At 40.8% G+C, this 23,567-nt stretch overlaps 1 protein-coding gene across 10 annotated transcripts in view; it reads left to right on the top strand.

Annotated features, from left to right (window-relative positions):
• Nucleotides 1-17,137, top strand: part of pnpla6 (patatin-like phospholipase domain containing 6) — a 29,833-nt gene extending 12,696 nt beyond the window's left edge. For 2 of the 10 annotated variants that reach the window (XM_035172861.2, XM_047342551.1), the window contains 22 exons: nt 606-683; nt 1,181-1,386; nt 1,671-1,802; nt 1,963-2,086; nt 2,834-2,947; nt 3,037-3,112; nt 4,180-4,329; nt 4,472-4,535; nt 4,779-4,947; nt 5,040-5,222; nt 5,398-5,516; nt 5,845-6,001; nt 6,145-6,261; nt 6,366-6,435; nt 8,980-9,096; nt 11,529-11,645; nt 13,561-13,709; nt 13,860-14,012; nt 14,257-14,373; nt 14,474-14,561; nt 14,881-15,026; nt 15,417-17,137. In XM_035172861.2, coding sequence (XP_035028752.2) covers nt 606-683; nt 1,181-1,386; nt 1,671-1,802; nt 1,963-2,086; nt 2,834-2,947; nt 3,037-3,112; nt 4,180-4,329; nt 4,472-4,535; nt 4,779-4,947; nt 5,040-5,222; nt 5,398-5,516; nt 5,845-6,001; nt 6,145-6,261; nt 6,366-6,435; nt 8,980-9,096; nt 11,529-11,645; nt 13,561-13,709; nt 13,860-14,012; nt 14,257-14,373; nt 14,474-14,561; nt 14,881-15,026; nt 15,417-15,485 — 2,715 coding nt within the window. In that variant the 3' untranslated portion in view covers nt 15,486-17,137. Of the gene's footprint in view, nt 1-605; nt 684-1,180; nt 1,387-1,670; nt 1,803-1,962; nt 2,087-2,833; nt 2,948-3,036; nt 3,113-4,179; nt 4,330-4,471; nt 4,536-4,778; nt 4,948-5,039; nt 5,223-5,394; nt 5,517-5,844; nt 6,002-6,144; nt 6,262-6,365; nt 6,436-8,979; nt 9,097-11,528; nt 11,646-13,560; nt 13,710-13,859; nt 14,013-14,256; nt 14,374-14,473; nt 14,562-14,880; nt 15,027-15,416 lie in introns of all 10 variants that reach the window. The other 8 variants (XM_047342554.1, XM_035172841.2, XM_047342571.1 and 5 more) reach the window with 6 other exon arrangements.
• Nucleotides 17,138-23,567: the final 6,430 nt, after the last annotated feature.

The following is a 23,567-nucleotide window of genomic DNA, read 5'->3' as shown; positions in this document are numbered from 1 at the left end:
AGGCTCATCACGTTATTCTTTCTTTGCATGAATGAACACATTGTCACAAATCTCCCTGGAGCATCTGTTAAGCGATTATGATGTGGAAAGGAGGTCAGACAGCGGGTCTTCTCTACAGGAGCCGGACTGTGTGTAAATGATGAGGGGGAGAGGGCTGCAGTGTCACGTCACAGTGTCTCACAGGCTGAGACACGAGTTACACCTATGTGTTTGGTAATATATAGGAGAAAGAAAATAATAGAACATGCATGCTAATTATTCTAACAATAATACTTCAAAATCCAGACTCATGACGGCAAACCTGAGTTCATTTCAACGTGATACCACTGTGGTGACAAATGAAACTCATTAAATGCTTCTGTGCTATACATGAAGTCATAGTGGGATCCAACGTAATACATGCATGTCGTAAACCCTTGGTTTGTGCTCTTAGAAGACATTGCTTCATGTTTCAAAACATCTTGATGTCGTAACTAGATCAAACCATGCTAAATGTTGCAGAACTGTCTTCATGCAAATGCAAACAAAGGAGCATGAAAACCTTTCCCTCACTTTGTTTCTCTACTTTGCCTGTGATCTCTTAACACTTAACTCTGTCTTCTCAGGACCCTTCTTTGTTAAATGGGAGAGTGACTCTGCACCATGCAAAAGCTGGAGCTGTCTTAGCCAGACAGGGAGACCAGGTACTTAACACACAGGACCCGTACGACCCCTTGAATACTGCCCCCTTTTGGCTGTATATTGCTTTACAAAGGCAGATGCAGTAACCCCGGACTCAGTGAAAAAGGGTTTAACATTGTCAGACTATAAAACTGTGTAACAGATCAAAGATTGTAATGAATTTGATTTAATTATAGGCTCATTAATTCACCCCTGAAAATCCCTGCCAGACAATCGAAATAGTACAATCAGATACTGCTCTCTGGCTTTTGATCATTACATACTCCAACAGGAAAATACAGTATCATACACAAATAAAAAAGAATACAAATAAATAATAAAGATAATACTTTGCGCTATTGTGACCATTTTCAGTTCAAAGCTAGTATTCATAAACTATATCAATTTACTTGGTCTCTGTCAGTATTTTCTTAATTCCTACTGTATTTTGTATGTTTAATATATTCTTATCCTCCTCTGTGTTTGCTTTCTCTCCTTCTTCCCCTTTTTGCTGCTCAAGGACGCGAGTCTGCACTTTGTCCTGTCAGGCTGTCTGCACGTCTACCAGCGGATGATCAACAAGCAGGAGGCTGTGTGCTTGTTTGTGACCCACCCGGGGGAGATGGTGGGCCAACTGGCCGTGCTCACCGGAGAACCCCTCATCTTCACCATCAAGGCTGTCAGAGACTGCACTTACCTCAAGATTTCAAAATCGGATTTCTACGAGTAAGACGATCATCTTTAATGTGGAAGAAACAAGAATGACAAATATTTATATGTAATTAGTCATATAACCGAGTTTAATATCATATATATAAGCTGTCATTAAGGCAATGGTGTCCCATTTCATTTCCTACAATGCAAATACACATTCATCCAAAGTCTTTCTGCTTACTATACGGACTCATGAATTGTAGTTTTGCATTAAAACATCTGCTGGTTAACAATGTAAGTATTACATCTCCAGTGTTACTCATGTCTGTGCCTGTGCTGTGTGTTGCCACCTGCAGGATCATGAGGGAACAGCCCAGCGTTGTGCTGAGTGCAGCCCACACAGTCGCCATTCGCATGTCTCCTTTTGTCAGGCAGATGGACTTTGCTATTGACTGGATGGCTGTGGAGGCCGGCAGAGCCCTCTACAGGTACTCTACTTAAGATTTTGTATTAAAAAAAAAATATGAGGACTAATTTTGCTTGTTTGCACAAACTATATTTACCTCAACATTACAGTATTTGTTATTTACTCATTTTGTATTATTGACTGTGAATATGTAATATTTACTGAGATGCCTGTGTTCACAGACAGGACGACCGATCAGACTGCACCTATATCGTTCTCAATGGACGTCTGCGTTCAGTCATCCGTAAAGCAAATGGCAAGAAAGAACTAGTTGGGGAATACGGCAGAGGAGACCTCATTGGAGTGGTGAGAACAAGTGATAAGCTGTATTCAGACATGAACTCCAGAAAATGTCTTGACAAGTGGGTCTGAGTCAGATGTGTTAACAACAACAGGAGAATGTCCAAAGCAATCAGGTGAGGCGTGGCGTCTGGTTAGAGCACGTAGGAGGCAGGACAGGACAAATCAATTTTGCTGTGGAAATCTTGTATTTATGCGTGAAGCACATAGACACCAGGGTCGGTTCTTATCATCAAATTCTCTTGAATCATGTTGTCTTTCGAAGTTGACATCATCGTTTGTGACTTTTATGAGGCACCACACTTTCATCCTTAGATGTTTGTATTCTTTTTAGTTTTTTCAGTTTGCGTCCGTCTAGAAATATTATCAACTGGCAGGGAACTCTCTGGACATTTTCCTATTGAATATCATTTTTTTTCCTCCAAAAATATGTCCACATTTTAGTGCATGTCTGCAAGCAGCATACATCTTATTTTAACAGTGTGTGAAAGATACCACGGCTATTATTAATAGTGAAATTTAGCTGAGAATCATGGGCTTTTACTGCAGTTTTTGTTTCTCAATGATCATAATGCAATATGAGGTTTGGACAGATTTTTTAAGGTGTCATTTTAATACTAAATTGGTTGAATTGATAATTTATTTTATATTTCATTAACTTTGATATCGTGGAATTGATCACCGTTCATCTTTCTGCTATCATTTTTTTTTTTTTTTAAACAGTGTCTTGTTTTGTTCTTCTTCATACTTCAGGTGGAGGCGTTGACCAGGCAGCCAAGAGCCACCACTGTCCATGCTGTGAGAGACACGGAGCTGGTCAAGCTGCCTGAGGGAACACTGAACAACATCAAAAGACGATATCCACAGGTTTGCGACTTCATCAGTGAAAACTTTTTGTCTGGTTGAGGTTTTGTGTACTAATGAAATTAAACTGATGCTTGTTGTCTCTGTTGTAGGTCGTGACAAGGTTGATCCACTTACTAGGCCAGAAGATCCTGGGGAATCTGCAGCAGGGCCGCGGGCCGTTCTCAGGTGAGCACAGATTTCTGTCGCTTATATTTCAGTGAGGTGCAGTATGACATCAGTGTAGGTCTGAAAGGAACCTAAAGCGAGGGGAATGAGGTGTGACACCGTGAGCACAGTGGCTATTTGACTATTAACTGTTATATGTAGACTGTAGGCTATTTGAAAGGTAGAAAGAAAGAAGTTAATGAGCCAAATGCAAATATTCATGTAGGTTAAAGATGTGTAGCTACACACTGTGCTCTTTTTCTCAGCAGCCTCAGCAGCATTTTTACGTGAAAATTTATGAGGGGTGACTCCTGAGTTTTCTATAAGCGCTGGTTCCTGGCCAAACAGCTGACTACCCAATAAAGTATTTGACCTTTTAGTACATTAATTTGACAATTATTAGAACATTAACTAATGACACAACACCATAAGAATTGCATTGACAGTGCATTAAATAGGCTCTAAAACACCAGTGGCAGCAACTTGAGGATTGTGTAGTCAATTAAAAGCACTGCGATCTTTAGATACGTTTATGGGTTTGATGACAGAACAGATGATCTTTATTTGCATTGTTCTTTTCTGTCTAGTAACAGGTCTCTGTCACATATGGACAATACAGAATATGCCTGTCGCATACTTTAATTTTACAATTTAAGATCTCCCAGAACTCTTCTGTATGTTTTGCCACTGTCTGATTATGCAAACATAACCAAATCATGTTTTAAAAGTGAAGTATGATATAATGGAACTTACTGCTATAATGAACTGTATATGATTAAGTGTATATGTTTTTCCACATCATATATTTTACCAATGCTTTAATTATTGTGTGAAGTTAAAGTTTGTTTTGCTGGCTACTTTTTGCTACTGCCTGGTTGCTCCATATATTCATGTAAGGTACCTGTGATTGCACAGTGGAACATTTTCCAATGCCAAACAAGTTAAATCGTCTTTACATTCTTGACATGCAAAAGTTATCTATAATACATTTTTGAGGTGATAATGATTTTAATTTGCACAGTAACAACTCCATGTCTTTGTCTGTCCGACCTAATGCATTTCTCACACACTGTGTTTGTGCTTCCCAGGCTCAGCTCTGAGTCTGCCCAGTATGACAACTAGTGCAGACGTAACCAACCCTGCCAGCAACCTCTCCACTGTGGCTGTGCTGCCTGTGTGTGATGAGGTGCCCATCAACGCGTTCAACCTGGAGCTCAGCCATGCCCTCAGTGCCATTGGTGGGTATTTATCTCGTCACAGCCTGGTTATAACAGAAGTACATGTACAACTGCTAGTAGAAGATGCATTAGTGTGTCTTTTACATTATTAACTGTTTCTTGTATTTACACATTTTGCACTGCCTCTGTCGGACATTTTCAGGGCCCACTCTGCTGTTAACCAGTGAAATTATCAGAGAACGTTTGGGAGCTTCTGCTTTGGACAGGTCAGTGTGACAATCACTCCTATCCTTTCAATTCTCAGACTCATCAACCATCATCATAAAAGTTTCCCATCTGTGACTTTTTTCCCCTCTTTTCTTTACCCAAAGTTTATTTTTATTGATCATTATCATTTCCACTCATTCTGTCTGTATCTAATTATCTTCTCAGTCAGTGTACGTGTATGTTGTGGTGAATTAAAAGGCCTTTTCTGTGTCCTTGTTTCTAATGTCCTCTCTGTCCATCAGTATCCACGAGTACCGTCTGTCCGGCTGGCTGGCCCAGCAGGAGGACATCAATCGGATCGTCCTGTACCAGACTGACAACACCATGACACCATGGACGCAGCGCTGCATCCGCCAGGCTGACTGTATCCTCATTGTTGGCCTGGGGGACCAGGAACCTGCCCTGGGACAGGTGTGTGTGTGTCATAGCAATGGGGAAATACAATACCAGTACAATAATTTCCCTGTCTTCATCTCTCTTCCTATTCATCTCTTGTCTGTCAGTTGGAGCAGATGCTGGAGAACACAGCAGTCCGTGCTCTGAAGCAGCTGATCCTGCTGCACAAAGAGGACGGGCCGGGCCCCTCGAGGACGGTGGAGTGGCTCAACATGCGTAGCTGGTGCTCTGGGCATCTTCACCTCAAGTGTCCTCGTAGGGTCTTCTCCAGACGCAGCCCCAGCAAACTGGTATTAAACCAAACTGCACAGTCATGTGTAGCTGTGTTTTTAACAAATATCTATCAAGTGTAGGAATATACTAAATATATAGGGTACTATGTTATGCTATACTTGCTATGCTAAACCTCTGTTTATTAATTTTGATGGAAAGTTAACGAGTTCCATGTGCATAATATTTCTGCAGAGGGATGTTTACGAGAAGGTGTTTGAGAAAACGGCAGACAGGCACAGTGATTTCTCTCGGCTGGCCCGAGTCCTGACTGGAAACAGCATCGCCCTGGTGCTGGGAGGAGGTGGAGCCAGGTGAGAACAGTTTACCACAAGTTGCCATAGAGACATGTAGAGTGCACTTTGTGTTTTGAGTTCAGTATTTTAAAATATTGTGATAGCAATATCGAATAAACACCTAATGTGAATATTAATGTCTCAGCCACCCTAAGAACCCCTTCAGTTTTCCATTATATACATTAATACAGATTTCTTGTGTGTTAAACACCTGTCTTATCACTCACATTTACAAAATAAAAAGATGAGCAAGAACACCAAGTCATTTTTTTAACCTCTGCGTATGTATCATGCACAGTTTGTGTCACTATCCTGGTATCTAACATGTTTGTTTTTCCCCGTGCAGAGGCTGCTCTCACGTTGGTGTTATCAAAGCTATGGAGGAAGCGGGGATTCCTATTGACATAGTGGGTGGGACCTCTATCGGCTCATTTATTGGTGCACTGTACGCTGAGGAGAGGAGTGCTGTCAGAACCAAACAGAGAGCAAGAGAGTGGTCCAAGGTACAAAACGCAGCTCTGGTCATTATTCAGTCATTTTAAGATGGCTGGTGAACTTTGCTCCTAGATGAAAACAGAAAGACAAACCTTATGACATGAAAAGAATTACCAATAATAAACAAGACCCATTTTCCTTCCTTTATTAGGCAATGAACTCTGTTTTTAAAACAGTCCTGGACCTGACCTACCCCATCACCTCCATGTTCTCTGGCTCTGCATTCAACACCAGCATCTATAAAGTGTTCCATGACAAACAAGCTGAGGTGGGGGTCAAATATACACTTTTTACACGGAATTGATTTACCACTGCAGGAGGTCTTGTCATTGGGAAATGAATAAAACAATTAAAATATGTCTTTCTCCCCAGGACCTGTGGCTGCCATACTTCAATGTCACCACTGACATCACTGCCTCCGCCATGCGTGTTCATCAGGATGGTGAGTGACAGCTGAGCGAACTGCAGTGGCTGCCATCCTGCTCTATTACAACACCATTTTGATACACTTTCATTTTTTAGATAAGCTCAAGACGGTAGTTTTGCACTTTGCTTTATTGTTATAGTACTTTATACTACAGAACGACCAGGATTATTTTCTATCTGTAGCACACATACATACACATGCACAATTTGCACGAGTTATTGCTTACGTCTTTCTTAGCCTTTAACACAACTCAATCCAATAATACTGCTCTGAATGAGGGAGAACTAATGTGGCATAATCATCAAAACAGGTTTCAAAAGTACTTAAACATTGAGTAATGCTTGCAGCAGCAGTCAGAAATAAAATGGCACATTTAGTAAAACTATCAACTATGTGTATATATATATAATGATTTTTTTTTGCACTCAGTCAACTGTCAGAAGTAACTTGATGTGCTGTTATATCTCGTATTCTGTATACGACAAGTCTATGAATTTTGTAATAGGAGCCACACAAACACTTAACTGGCTTATGCATCTTCTAGAGTTAGTACACTGAATGGATTCAGATTAATGCTTCAAGGCTGAATTGAACGTGATGTGTTCTGAAACTGCCGTTGAATATAACACTTAGAGCAAATGGTACTTTAGTCACTATGACTCTAGTTGTGGTGGTTTGATAGTGTCCACTCCAGCTGGAGAACCCTGTGGGTCCTGCTGCAAGTAGAGAAGTTGAAGCTTCACAAAAACAACAAGTATAATTTAATCTTAAACATGAGGCAGGAAACTGAAGCCGATCACATCACATCACATTATAGATGGCTGGCAAACAAGAGTATGTAAGTGAACAGTTAATAGGACCAAAATAAGTTTGAATGACCTGCCTGCATACATCAAAGCAATCAAAGCCAATTGAATTGCTCCACTTTACTTGCAAACCACCTATTTGCGTTCACAAACATTGCAGTTTCAATATTGCATTTCAATATAGTCTGGAGTCTGCTGCACTGCAAGTGCTTGTCTTTATTTACTGATACAGGGGTAAATGTGTTTTGTTTGACTTGCAAAAAAGTGCACCATCAATAACATTAGCTGAAACAAGTGGTCGGAAATGACCCCCCCACGAACCCTACGAATCCAGCGAGCCATTTTAAATGCAGTTTAACTTCATACGATACTCAGTGTAATGCTATCATTTCATTTACAGTGTTGTGCATTAAATGAAGACATAACTGGTGTTATTGTTAAATTTTATTTGACTATCATAGAGGCTTCTGAGTGGATTTGAGGGTTTACGGGTCTGACAGGTTTAGTTTGCATCTTGGCATGTGTACGAACTAACTGCTGGAGCAAAACCTTTCTCTCTCATGATTCCTATCATTTTCCTCAGTTTCTTCTTTCTTTTTCTTTCTTTCTTTCGTAAAATATCTTTCTGACTTCATCTATGTATTAATTCTATTAAATTCCTCCTTTACTTCCTTCTGACTTCTTCATCTTCACAAGCTAAATTGATAAAGCTGTAGCATTTTTGTCTGTAGTATTTGTGTTTTAAACTTATTAGGTTATATCATCATCTGACCACAGAGCTCTCTATCTATAGTTTACTGCGTAGACAAAATAACCGTAAAGTAGTCGCTGACCCCAAACTGCTGACTCCCCCTCCCCTGTCCATGTCAACATGTAGGATCCAGAACACTGCACCCCGCCTCCTCCCTCCTTGCTCTTTAATTACATCCCATGTTGCTTCCTTCACCTCCATTCTGTGCTTCCGGTAGTTTCTCTGGTCTGTGTTTGTCAAACATCACTAGTGTGGTACGACTCTCAACATGTCGCTCTGGCTTCAACGTAAACATGTGCCATTTTGATGAGAGAACAGGTACACAGTGTCATGTTACATCTTTTGGCTTCATCCACAGAGAGAGACTATACCAAGACAGAGACATTGAAACATGTAAAACCATTTAAAAAAAATTTTGTTTGGCGAATTCAGTTTGAGACCAAACAGTATTTCTCTATCTCTCTCCTTCTTTCTCTCTACTTGTCTTTCTTCCACTTTCCACTTGCTTGTTAAACCAGTCATCTAACAGCGCTAATATACTTTTAATACCCTTAATCAACACATCAAATGAACTTTGCATCACTGTTTTCAGGATATGAAGTTAATTGGGACACATCTGTTATAATTCATTCAACATACTTGTTATATGTAGCATTGATTGTATATTTATATCTCTTTATTTTTATCACAGTCACAGGATTATATTGGGTTCCTCTATATGAAAACGGCCTTGTACTAGAATTTTGGCTAGAAACCATAGACATAAGTTATTCTGTCAACATTGTTTTCCTCTTCCTCTCTGCCTTGCTCTTGGCAGCTTCTTGCACTCTTCCTCTCCTTGTTGCAATTATTTCTTCCTCTTTCTCTCCTCTACCCTCTCGTTTTCTGCATTCTTCCTCAACGCTTCTCTCTCTGTTATTGTCGCTCTCTTTTTCCATCTGTGACATGGAGCCCGGCCCATATTTGATGTGTTCCTCCTTCTCCATCTCCATTTCCTGACAGGTTGCGTCTGGCGCTATGTTAGAGCCAGCGCCTCCTACACCCCCTATTTACCTCCCCTGTGCGACCCCAAGGATGGCCACTTGCTTGTGGATGGTTGCTATGTTAACAATGTCCCAGGTCAGATTTTTAAACACCCACTCACCGGAACCTCCCCATCCCTAAGTCGACAGTCAACCTTTTGGCTCCCCTCCTCCTCTGTCTTCTCCTCTCACTAACTATCCTGACCAGATGGACATCGGGAGCCCATGGTTTGGAAGGAAAGACAAATTCCAATATATGAGGATCTGATCTGAATCAACACACAAATCATTGTTGGACCAAAAATATTCTTCATTAATTAATATCTTCATCTATGATTTCAGTGCAAAAACAGACAAAAACACAGTTAATTAGCAAAAATCCCAGAAAATAAAGCCCAGATTTAAAGGCCTAAGCTTTTATTTGAATATCTTCCTCTACATATTGACCAATAGGACATATTCTCTCTCCCATTGGCTTTGTTATTCACATGCACAACACACTTTCTCCAGATGACTTAGCCCTAACTCTGAATATAACTGCTGACCTTCATTTCTGTGAGGTGTTTCCAATGAATATCTGGACATCTACGGGTCATAGAGAGATCCATGGTGTTCTGTTTTTTTTAAGGACCTCTGTTTCTAGCCAAAATGTCCCTTCTTTAGATCTTTTGTTTACAAACAGACAGGCATTTGCTTGCTGTAAAGCTCTGTTTAGCTGATGCAAATCAGACTTGACTTGTTTGGATTTGGTTGGAATTTCAATGTGAGATCTTGTGCACGAGCTCAACAGCTCAGGAAGTTCATCAGTTCAGGAAGTGAAAATCCCATTTCATTATCTGAATAGAGACTTTCAGTGCTCCTGTAGTTGCCAAGTCGGTATGATATCAACTGCATTTTAAGAAAAAATTGTTTTCATTCGTGATTTCAGGAAGCACTATACTACCCACAATCATCAGTAATAGCAATGATTGGTGGAGGTCACTACTATTTTAACTGCATAACATGTTGCTATCGGATCGTTTAGCATTATGTTATGTTTACCACAGAGCAACCATGACTTCCCTTGGCTGCATTTAGGAACGAAGTACTGTAGCTTGTCAATGACGACATTATTGTTACACTACTACAGTAGGTTAGGAGATTATACACTGTATGAAATCCTATATACATACATACAAGACACTAATATATTGCAATACTACATTCTACTACTTAAATTCAAGCACTGGATGTCGAGGGATAATTTACAATGGATGTGTAGTTCCTTCCCTCTTAAAAACGTTTTGGGGACTGTAGATCCAATCTTTAATGGTCACGATTCATCTTGTAGCTGGTCGGCCTGGTTCCAAGCTCCAAGCTGTTTTCATTACACTCTAGAGGCAGCACAGTCTGTTTTGGATGATACTTCCTGGAGATAGTGAAGGGCTACACCATGTCACCATCACATCTGCCTGTTGTTGATGCTGTTGTAGTGAACATGGTGCGATTAAGTGAGCGCAAACCTTTTTTTGCTCTGGACTGAAGTGCAGCTTGTTTGACAATGTCTTTGTGAAGTTTCATTTCAGTCATCCCTACCAACAGGATCATGTTCAGTCTCTCCTACACAGCCCCTGTCCTTCCCCTGGCTTTGCTTGCTTTTATGTGCATACAGTGAGCCTATCTATATATTTCTTATCAATATACCATATATTGATGGCATATATTACCCTTTATTTATATTTATATTTTTTATTTTTTATTTAGGGATATGTGTTCTGGATCCTGCTGTTGTCCATCGTAGCCCCCTGTCAAAACCGAATAAAGCCTTTAAGTTAAATGTAGGGCAAAGAAATGGAAATAGGCAGTAGTATTTCCTCGACAACCTTATTCCAGTAGAATAATTCTACGTCAGTATTTACTCCACACACAGTTGCACCCCTTTCTTTTCTCTGCGGTGCTCCTTATCCTTCCAACCCATGCAGCGCCCAGCCTGCTCATGCCCCCTGCTGGCCCCGAATGTACTGCAGGACTGAGCAGGCTTGGCGCTTCCCTGCCATGTTCATGGTGACAACTGCTCCAAACATTGTCACAACACCGGCTGCTGCTCCTTCTCTTGACACAGTGGCCACTTTAAGCCACTGAATCTGATTGGTCTCTGTATCTGTGGATTCTGCAGAAACACAGGAGAATTCATTTGATTACATGCCTCAAAGCGCTGTTGTTGGGACATAGTTTGGAGATTCAAACAGCCTTGCTCTGCTCTGTGATGGTTGCCGTCTACTTACTTACCTTCTGCACAGGTCACAGGCTCTCTGTGCGAGGTAATGAGGTTTGCAGTGGTGCACAACAGAGTCTAAAGGTGAGCAGAGCCACAGTCCTACAAGCCTTTGCAGGGACCTGCTACCTTCTTTTAGCCAGCCTGGCCCAGCTGGCACTGGGATTGTGGTCTGTCAACACTAACTTAATAACATGTAGCAAACAATATTGAGCTGTTATCCCCCCTCCCCTTCCTCCTCCCTCCCTTCCTCCCTCCCCTCCCTGGTGTACCAGGCTCTCTGTGGCGCTATGTGCGGGCGAGCATGACCCTCTCAGGGTACCTGCCGCCTCTCTGCGACCCCAAAGATGGCAACTTGCTAATGGACGGTGGCTACATCAACAATCTGCCAGGCAAGTAGAGGTGGTACCCCCCCTCACCCCCTCCATCAATATACTATACAATCCTTAAGTGTCCACCTGACTCCTGTCCCCCAGAGGAGAGGGGCGGTGGAGCGGGGGATAAGGACAATTTTTAGGAGGGGTTTTAGATAAGATGGAAGTAATGATAGGTCGGGTAAGTATATATTCCTAATACTGGTGGAGGAAGGTCTGAGTTTTCCCCGACTGAAGATAAAGCTGGTTCAGATCATGAATTAATCAATTAATCTGCTGAGACATATTAATCAAATTGAAATAACATTATGATTATTATTATTATTATTAGAAGGGGAAAAGTCAGCATCCTGGCAATAATTCATGGTTGTAGGTTTTTAAAAATATTAAACACCGAAAGAATAAAATAAAACACTGCATATGGGGGATTTATTTGTCTTTCAAACAGCCTGGCGTCAGATACGTGTGAAATTTAAATTGGGGTTAGGGGGTTTCCTCTCGTATCACATTTGAACCTTGACGTGATGTTTTTTTTTTTCACAATAAACTATAGATTTTTAGAAAACGTTTAGAATTTTTGAGACACATGACACCAGTCTGCTTTGAGGTTAAAGTTCCCCTCATACTGAAATGAGCACTTATTGTGTCGGGCTGAGTGATAATTCGATGTTACCATTTATCGACTTTTAGCAGAATTATGTTTTGATTTTCTCATCATCATATAATTTCTGTTTTCCAAACGAATTGTTCGAAAGCAAGCTGTAATTTAAATATCCCCAAAACGAGTCGTTAAAGTTTACATACAATGAGTTTGGTCTGGTGTAACCTGCAAACATGTCCCATATTCTGATACATTTATTTGTCAATATCCCATAATATCTTAATTAACATTGTGATGAATGATTTCATCCTTATTGCCCAGCTCTACATCATTGTTATGCTGAAGCTCAGTTCTGAAATCAGTGTTTGCCTCTATAACCAGAGAGGACTGATGATTGCAGGCTGTTTTGAAAGAGGAGAGGGGAAGTGTTTTTGTCTGTGAACCATTATATACATCTACATTACCTGAAAGTATTTTTGAAGGATTTGCTGCAAACTGAATTTGAACATCTTTGTAATGTTTATGCAAAATAACAGTTACGTGAGATGAATTATATTTTGGTTTTCATTATGATGTGCAGACAAAACTCCCCTGAATGTCTGTGTGTGTATTCCTGATAAACATTGTTCTCTGTCCTGATGAAACAAAGCCATATTTCACCAAACTCTGTGCTGGGATATTGTAATTCTATGTTCGGTATGAGGATTGTGTCTCATTATCTCCTGAGCTGTACACGTCTCAGAGGTTTGTGAAATATGGTTCTTTCTGGGCCCAAAGATTGATCCAGGGAAAGGGAGCCTTGTAAAATCAGCATTCTTCATTTCTGAGGTTTGTTGCTGGGCTGTTTGTGCTTCATCAGCTTCATCTATAGTTGTTCTTGGCTCGCTGGATCAGTGCTTTGGGCCTGTGGGATGTCTTCCCATTTCTGACTTTGAATAGTCTCAGCACCACAAAAATGCTCACTGCCCCGAGGCTCTTTTTAACGCTAACAAGTCAGTGAGCGATATTATGACGTCAGGCCCTGTGCTTGTTGGCCAGAAAAACTTTACATTTATGTATATATTTTTAATTCCAGTACTCTCTGACACAAATTTACTATAAATGCCCTGAAGTGTCTGACAAGTTAAAAAAGTGATGTTTTTGTGTTGCTAGTCTGTTTGAACACTGTGGCTCTTTAAGTAAAGTGTTAAAGAAAGTGAGATGAGAAGTCGTTGTCTGACCATCTCTGCTGCTGGATTTTTTTTTTCGTGCTGTGTTTGTGTGTCTGTGCACGTGTGTGTGTGTGTGTGTGTGTGTGTGTGAATTTTGGTGTATATGCTACGCGCCAAACAGCGGACATTGCGAGGAACATGGGTGCCAGAACAGTCATTGCCATTGACGTGGGAAGCCAAGATGAGACTGACCTCTGTAACTATGGCGACAGCCTGTCCGGCTGGTGGTTGCTGTGGAAACGGATCAATCCCTGGGCAGAGAAAGTAAAGGTACAGTACTGGTGGGGTGCACAAAGCACTGGTCATTTTGATGACTCAGCAAGATGATAACTACAGAGTGCTCCATTTGAGTCTTTAACCGCTCTGACCGTTTCCTGTGGTGCCAATAGTGAATTTAGTTTTCCACTTCCATTTCTGCAGGTGCCAGACATGGCAGAGATCCAGTCTCGGCTGGCGTATGTGTCCTGTGTGCGACAGTTAGAGGTGGTGAAGAAGAGTGCCTACTGCGAGTACATCAGACCGCCCATCGACCGCTTCAAGACCATGGACTTTGGAAAATTTGATGAGATCTATGTGAGTTACATTCTAAATATGGCCTTAAGATTAATTTTGTTCATTAATTCACTCATTTATTTGAGTATGTTGGCAGTCAGTATTGACTATTGATTTCTGACACAATCATTATCTGCTGAGGGCTCCACATAGTGCATAAGATTACACACTGATACAATTCGGACACTCAATTTAAAAGAGTGGAGACTAAATGCAGTGCAAGTATATGTTGACTCAAAACACTTGAAATCATCTTTTACCCCAGGATGTGGGCTTCCAGCATGGCAAGCTGGTGTTCACTGGCTGGGCCCGAGGGGACATCATCGAGAACATGCTGAAGGACCACCGCTCAGCGGACTACAACAATAGCAAGAGAACTGACGTGAGACAAGCACACACACACACACACACACACTTATACCATAAATTACTAAGTACATAAATGTTTATACATAATAATATACACATTTCTTGCCTCGCAGTCCTGCACGTGCCCAGGAGCTGACTTCACTGACCTTGCAGAAATTGTGTCCAGGATAGAGCCGGTCCAAAGCTATGTAGCTGCAGATGGTGAGGAATCAGTTCCTTTTATTGTGGTTAAAATGTTTCTTCTCATTATTTCAGTCGACACTGGATTACTCTTAACACAAATTATTGGTCATAAGTACACATCGTGTAAGTAAGTCCCTGTTGCAGCTGTCTCCCTCTCTAGATGTGAACTTCTCCTTCAAAATCATGTTGGATTTAATACGTGTTATAAATAAGGGGTCATGTCTTTCACCTGGTTTGTTTTATTGAAATGTTGGAGGTGATGTCGCCAATATATTTTAGTCACTCAGACCCACAGTAAATCCTATGCGTAACAGCTCCCCTTAATCTTTCCATTCAGCAGAGGAGTCGGACTGTCTGACGGAGTACGAGGAAGACGGGATGGACACGGTGAGAGAGGAGGAGGGTGAGGAAGAGGAGGAAGAGGCAGAGGACCTTGACGACCACTCCCCTGGAGAGTGGGGGCAGAATGGAGTCTTCCAGACTGTAAGTGCTCACAAAAGGGAGTTTATTTTGACTCAGTCCCACCTACACTACCATCACTGTTGCAGTTCATATTTACCACAGCAGGGAGGTAGAGCAGGTGGTCCACTAAAGAGAAGGCTGGTGTTTCAACCTCTGAGTTCCTCAAATCTGCATGCTGAAGTGTCCTGGGGCAAGAACTGAATCCTGAATTGCCTCCATCAGCCGTGCCAGTAGTGTGTGTCTGGTGTGTGATAGAAAAAGTAGGAATGTGTTAATGTGTGTTAATGGATGAATGTTTCTTGCGCTGTAAAGTGCTTTGAGTTGTAGATAAAAGTCCACTTACCAGCTGGAAATGACTTAGCTCTTAAGAATGAAAGCCTTACACTTTTGACCGTCTGTTTTGCTCTGCAGGATGAGGAGAAATCTGTGAGGCAACGCAGGAAGCTCACCAGTGACACCTCTGAAGTGTCAGACTGCTGACAGAGGGCCGCTGAGAAGTAGACGGAGTTTAACCAAGGACAAGGGACAAATCACAGGCTCATGAATCGTCAAGGCCACAGGACGTTGCTCCTGCAACTTCTGAAACTCTGAACTACTGTTTTTGTTATTCTGTAGAGGATCCCAGTGGATTCTCTAAACTGTTGAACCTTAATTTCATCAAGTCTGGGATTGGCATCATCTGTCGCATTCTGACCACCGGGTCAGAAAGTTCATCCAAATGAGAAAGGTTGTCGCCACTCTGCGTTTTTCTCATCACTTCTACATCAACCAGACCTGTTGCCAGAATCCCTGCCTGCCAAAACGTGAACTCCCACAGCGACCAACTCAACCAATCCACTTCCAGTTCCCCACTTCAAATCGCCTGCATGTTCCATCTGCATCTCTGAATCGTCATGTGCATCTCTGTACGTACAGCTGTGTTGCACTTGATGGATTTCATGGTCCATTCATTTCTAGTGTGGGGTGTGTGTGTACTGCTTGTGTGTTAGAATGACTGGTACACAAACAAAGCTGTGATTTGCGGAAAATACTAGCAGGGCACTGAAAAGAAAAGTAAGAAACTCGTGCAGTTGAACTGTAGTTAGTAAGTTAGGTAAGTTTAGCGGGGAGTTTAGTAGGGGAAATTATAGGAGGAACAGTTCTCCATGTAGACACCAGAGTAGAGTTTAATATGAATGTACAGAGGCTGGACCAGTGTTTGGAAGCAGGACAAGGGGTTGATTCATATTTAAAGAGAAAGATGTTTTAATTTAATTTGTAGAAAGTTTTGAAAAGTGGGTTTATGAAAATAAAGAGATAGAGGTGTGCAGACTAGAAAAGAGACGGACCAGTGATTTCTACTGTAAAATGTGGCGAGAATGTGAGACACGGCGTCTGTGTGCTTGAAATCGTATGTTTCTGCTGTTTGAGATGATGCCAGATAAAGACGATGCCTTTTTGACCAGTGTTCGATGAACTGTGACTGCGGAGAAGAGGGCGATCATTCGACCAACACGACACGCCACCGGCTTCCGCTCGCACAAGGTCACACGTACAGAGCTCCTGTGTGACGAAGAAATGACAATCTCCAAAACCACTGCAAGAGATTCTTGTCATCTTGACGTGGATACGCAGAATTCTCGAGTGATCCTAAACTCCAAATGGACTGGACTTCACCTCATGTAATTATAAAAACACTTCATTAATAGGGACCTAATGTAGAAATTGTAACAAGATTATATAATATTATTCACAGTGTTAATATTAATATATGTATATGAAGTGGACATTTGTAAATCGAGGCTTTGCTGCAAAACAAGGGAACCTAATAAAAAAAAAAGGTTTCCTCTCAGAAAATCCATTCTGTTTTTATGGATGGTCACCAGATCAGCTTTGTGCTTTTCATTTATAAATCTCACCTACTGGCTTTTAAAAGATGATTTTCTTTTTTTTTTTAGATTTGGGGGTGGGGGGCTCTCCTATTTCAATTAACCTGGCTTTAGCTGTTTTGCACTGAAACATTTGAAGTATTCCTTGCTCAGAAGATGTTTGGTTTAGCAATTGCCATCCAACTTGATATGCCAAGGGAATCTAAAAGAAAAGTGATGCTAATGTAACATGCATATTGGAAAATAAATATGATATGCATCATGTTTTGTAGCGTTATCTGTTATTGTTTGTAGATGTCAAAGTTGGCCCCCGTGCTTGGTTCTCAGGAGCAAAGTCGCTATTTGCTCAGCTGGTGTTTGCTTTTCCAGCATGAATATGTTCAAAGCACGTGCAAACTGAAAAATGAGAGAGAGAGAGAGAGAGAGAGAGAGAGAGAGAGAGAGAGAGAGAGAGAGAGAGAGAGAGAGAGAGAGAGAGAGAGAGAGAGAGAGAGAGAGAGAGGAGAGAGAGAGAGAGAGAGAGAGAGAGAGAGAGAGAGAGAGAGAGAACAAATGCTCCAAAAAAACATCAAAACAAACCATATTCAATCAAAAATACGACCAAAAACCAGCTGATCGTTTTCCACAGAACATAAAACTTGTTTGAGGCACCACATCTTCTCAAAATCTTCTACATTGTTTGTCAAAATAAAGAAAGTGAAATCAGTTTTCAGTCTTGTCTTTAACATTCGTCTGAAAATGCACATCACGTCTACATCGAGTGAGTCTCCAAGTTTGTTTCTCCTGCAGAGATAGATCGCCATCTTTGCTTGACCCAAAACAAAGTTCAAGAGTTGACATTTTATCATATTTTTTCTGTTGTACTTGTAACCCAGGATGAACATTTGATTTGAAAAAACTTCATCAAACAAAGCAAATCCGTTACATTACGTCACGTCGCGTTGCGTTACTTTACGTGACGTTACATTACGTTAGGTTACGTTACGTGACGTTACATTACTTTACATTACTTTATGTTGCGTGACGTTACTTTATGTTAGGTTACGTCACGTCACTTTACATTACGTTACGTCATGTCACATCACGTTACGTTGCATTGCGTTACATTACGTTACGTTACGTTAGGTTACGTTACTTTACATTAGGTTACGTCGCTCGCCACTTTACGTTGCGTTACTTTACATAACGTCACGCTATGTTACTTTACGCGTTACATTACTTTACGTTGCGTGACGTTACTTTACGTTAGGTTACGTCGCGTCACTTTACGTTGCGTTACTTTACATAACGTCACGTTGCGTTACTTTACGTGACGTTACATTACGTGACGTTACATTACTTTACGTTGCGTGACGTTACTTTATGTTAGGTTACATCACGTCACGTCACGTTGCGTTACTTTACGTGACGTTACATTACTTTACGTTGCGTGACGTTACTTTATGTTAGGTTACATCACGTCACATCACGTCGCGTTACTTTACATTACGTTACGTTAGGTTACATTACGTTGCGTTACTTTACGTGACGTTACGTTGCGTGACGTTACTTTATGTTAGGTTACGTCACGTCACGTTACTTTACATTACGTCATGTCACATCACGTTACGTTGCGTTACATTACGTTAGGTTACGTTAGGTTAGGTTACGTTAGGTTACGTTACTTTACGTTAGGTTACGTCGCGTCGCGTCACTTTACGTTGCGTTACTTTACATAACGTCACGTCACGTTGCGTTACTTTACGTGACGTTACATTACTTTACGTTGCGTGACGTTACTTTATGTTAGGTTACGTCACGTCACTTTACATTACGTTACGTCATGTCACATCACGCTACGCTGCTATGCTACGTTACGTTAGGTTACGTTACTTTACGTTAGGTTACGTCGCATCACTTTACGTTGCGTTACTTTACATAACGTCACGTTACTTTACATAACGTCACGTTACTTTACGTGACGTTACATTACTTTACGTTGCGTGACGTTACTTTATGTAAGGTTACATCACATCACGTCGCGTTACTTTACATTACGTTACGTCACGTCACGTTACGTTACATTACGTTGCGTTACTTTACGTGACGTTACATTACTTTACGTTGCGTGACGTTACTTTATGTTAGGTTACGTCACGTCACGTTACTTTACATTACGTCATGTCACATCACGTTGCGTTACATTACGTTACGTTACGTTAGGTTAGGTTAGGTTACGTTAGGTTACGTTACTTTACGTTAGGTTACGTCGCGTCGCGTCACTTTACGTTGCGTTACTTTACATAACGTCACGTTGCTACTTTACGTGACGTTACATTACTTTACGTTGCGTGACGTTACTTTATGTTAGGTTACGTCACGTCACTTTACATTACGTTACGTCATGTCACATCACGTTACGTTGCATTGCGTTACGTTAGGTTACGTTACTTTACGTTAGGTTACGTCGCATCACTTTACGTTGCGTTACTTTACATAACGTCACGTTACTTTACATAACGCCACGAAGTAACGTGACGCTATGTAGTTACATTACTTTACGCTATGCGACGTTACTTTATGTAAGGTTACATCACGTCACATCACGTCGCGTTACTTTACATTACGTTACGTCACGTCACGTTACGTTACATTACGTTGCGTTACTTTACGTGACGTTACATTACTTTACATTACTTTACGTTGCGTGACGTTACTTTATGTTAGGTCACGTCACGTCACGTTACTTAACATTACGTTACGTCATGTCACATCACGTTACGTTGCATTGCGTTACATTACGTTACGTTACGTTACTTTACGTTAGGTTACGTCGCGTCACTTTACGTTGCGTTACTTTACATAACGTCACGTTGCGTTACTTTACGTGACGTGACTTTATGTTAGGTTACGTCATGTCACATCATGTTGCGCATTTACATTTCGCTACGTTAGCTACGCTATGTTACTTTACGTGACATTACGCGGACGTTACATCACGTCACATCACGTTACGTTGCATTGCGTTACATTACGTTACGTTGCGTTACGTTAGGTTAGGTTACTTTACATAACGTTACGTTACGTCAGGGTCACGTTACGTTGCGTTACTTTACGTGACGTTACTTTACGTGACGTGATGTTACGTTGCGTTACTTTACGTGACGTTACTTTACGTGACGTTACTTTACGTGACGTTAGGTTACGTTACATTACGTCACGTCACATCACGTTACGTTGCATTGCGTTACGTTACTTTACGTTACGTCGCGTCACTTTACGTTGCGTTACTTTACATAACGTCACGTCACGTTACTTTACGTGACGTTACTTTATGTTAGGTTACGTCACGTCACGTCATGTTGCGTTACTTTACATTTCGTTACGTTACGTTGCGTTACTTTACATAACGTCACGTCACGTTGCTTTACATAACGTTACAGGTACAGCTCAATCATCTTGATTTGACTCATCAAACTTTAACGCCACGTCACCGTCAAACCGCGTGATAAAATCAAATATACCGAGGTAGTTTACATCTCCATCTTGTTGAGATGACACTCATTTCAATATGAAGTTGATCTGATGAAAGCCCTACGACAAGTTCGTCAAAGTAAAAATGTGGAAAATGGCCAATATGGCCACTAAAGTCAAAATGGTGGGCTTCCTGTTTGTTCTACTTTATTGTTTGTTATGAGAAGACACATGTGCCTAACTAATTTTTTGTACATGTCCGCCGGGGCTGCCCTTTAGGGGGTGCTACTCAGTTATTTTGCCACGCCCATTCCTTAAAACCATATGAATGTCTGCAGGGGGGGGCTGTTGCTACACAAATGTACATTGAGGGAGATAGACCCATGAACACGGAAGTTACAGCAATTTCGTGTGTCACAGCGAGTCGATGAACTTTAACGCCATGCCATTAATATGGTGTTTGACGAAAAGTCACAGTAATCTTATGCCTTCATTATCAATGTCTTGAGACCCTTTTGACATAGGTTTGACATGGCTGCGGTCAGTAGATGAGGAGGAATACTTCCAAGTGTAAGACATGCAAAAAACAAGACATTTCCTGTTGCCACCAGGGGGCGCTGTGTTTTTAAGTCATGATTTCTGTGTAGATGTCATCAGGCCGGGACTTTTGTCTTACATGTCTAGTTTGGACTCGATTCGACCAAATATGTCTGAGATACAGAACCTCGTGTTTTGATGGCGTGTAATTAAAACTTTGACGCCACGCCACGGTCACACCGTGTGACGAAAAATCGATCTTTGAGGTAGTTTTCATCTCCATCTTGTTGTGATGACATGCATCTCCATATGAAGTTGATCTGATGAAAGCCCTGGGACAAGTACATCAAAGTAAAAATGTGGAAAATGGCCAATATGGCCACTAAAGTCAAAATGGCGGGCCTCCTGTTGCTTTTTCCCCATTGCACCTCTGACCTTTTTTGTTTGTCTTGTCATGATACACCTGGGCTACGATTTTTGTGAAGATCGGTGAAAGCTAACTGAGGGGCTTTTCCTTAGATGGCACTGTTGAGCCATTTTTCACGCTCATTTCAAATTACTCCAGAATACAATTAGTTTTTGGGGTTTTGAATTCCCTGCAAACTTTGGTAACAATTTGAGCATGTCTAGGCCCCGAAAAAGCCCCAAAAGGGAAATACAAATCCTTCGAAATACAATAGGGCCTTCCACCGGAGGTGCTCGGGCCCTAACAAGAAGAAGAATAAGAAGTATAAATCTAGTGTCAGTTTTTACTCATATGATTTTAGTAAATCCAATTAAAGTCAAGTTTGGGTTGGTTGGTTTGTAAGATTACACAAAAGAACGAGACATATTTACTTACTTATATTTATTTTTTAGTGGTACAGGTCGGGAGACCCTATTAAATGTTGGTGTGGATCCAGGAATATTTTTGTATTATATTCTTTTCCATTGTGAGACATTTTCACTGATTTCCCAGGGAACAACTAATGGGTCTTGATGAAAAGATTAGACACATTCAGGGAACTGAAATCTATGCGACTTGTTTGGAGTTGGGCCTCAGCGGAGGTTTGTGCCATTTTAGTTTTAGCTGGTAACATTTTTTTTTTCATTCTGTTATGTTGGTCGCCCTGCTTTTGATGATGCACATGTCATTTTTTTAATCTAGTCTCTGAAAATGGTTTTATCACTATGAAAAAAAAAAGTCTCCTTTTGACTGTTTAAACTAAACATATTGAAGTTTACAAAGTGTTTTGCGTCAAGGTTTATACGAGAATAAGATTCTCCTCCACAGTCAGCATACGTTAGCTCCACTTCACATCTTTAATTGTGTGTTTCAAAAGAAAAATGTTCAACAAAATGAAACGTCACAAGGACAATACTGAGATTTTTAAACCGACAATTTGTGTTTTCTCTGAATTGGAATTCATCCAGAAATCAAACTGTGACAGATCATATCAGTTGGTCTGACTGAATTTCATGAATAATGAGTGAACATGAAAGATTCCCACAGATAACATGGAGGCCATTTCGAGAAATTCCTTAACTTTCGACAGACTCATGAAGCCATTTGAAGTCATGGCTTGTGTCAATAATCCGTCTTGATTATATCATAAATATAATGTCTACTATCACTGTTATTATTGACTTGACTGTATCTCAGTGACTCTCTGAACCTGCAGATAAGACCAGTGCACCTGACTATGACTCCATTTTTATTCCATTACATTAACAACTTTCACATGATCCATGATATTTTTGACATCCTCACAAACCCTGCACACACTGTCTATTTCTATCAGTGAACAGACTCCAGAGAAATGTCACGGAACAAATCTACTTTGTTCAATCTATCAATACTTTGTTTGTTCGATAATTCAAGCTCTCGGCTAATTTAAGCAGCACTCTAACATAAGAAGGACTTTAGACAGCACTCAACAACAAAGAAAACCAGGCAGGACCGAGGGGTTTACTTTAAAACGTGTTAAGTAAACTCCTCACATGTGCAGCTCTGAAGGCTGAGAAAAAAGCAGATGGATGTTTCTGTAAAACGTGAATGTTCACAGCTGCATTCCAACCTGAAGCTGAAGTGGAATTTGCATGCTATGTCCCCTTTAACTGAAGGAAAGTTTCATGTAGAATAATGCTACATGCAAAGCAAATCAATTTGTTAATTAATTGTTCATAAAATATCTCCATATAATTAAATTGGAAGAAGATGGAGCATTTTGGGTCATGCTCCATCCCTCCACTAAATTTCATGGAAATTGTTTGAGTAGTTTTTGCATAATGCTGCTAAGAAACAACTCTTGGTGGAGGTAAAGGGTCATAAGGGCATTTTAAACAAAAGTGACTATAGTGCATCTACCATCTATTCACATTTTCAGAACATATTAAAAGTTAAATATATACATGTGGATTATTTTTGACCAAAAGTATTCATTTAAAAACAAAGGCTAATATAAAATCAGCGTTAGGCACAGCATCTAAAAATGCTTGCTCAGGGTAAAGGGCAAACATAACCATCTCCATAAAATCTGACGAGCTTAAACATAAAAACTAACATGTGATGGATTGCATAATCTTATCATATGTCAAACCAATTTCTACATAGGAGGGCGGTTCAATATTTGGTAGTGTTTGCCCTCACTGGGGGGGGGAGTCAGAAAAATGCAGAGGTGGGTGTGGTGTGAGCTCAGCCAGCTGTGAGCAGGTATATCTGCAG

This window comes from Hippoglossus stenolepis, chromosome 2 (genome assembly GCF_022539355.2).
Source record: "Hippoglossus stenolepis isolate QCI-W04-F060 chromosome 2, HSTE1.2, whole genome shotgun sequence".
NCBI classification, from domain to species: domain Eukaryota; kingdom Metazoa; phylum Chordata; class Actinopteri; order Pleuronectiformes; family Pleuronectidae; genus Hippoglossus; species Hippoglossus stenolepis.
This window is presented reverse-complemented; position numbering and strand designations above follow the sequence as displayed.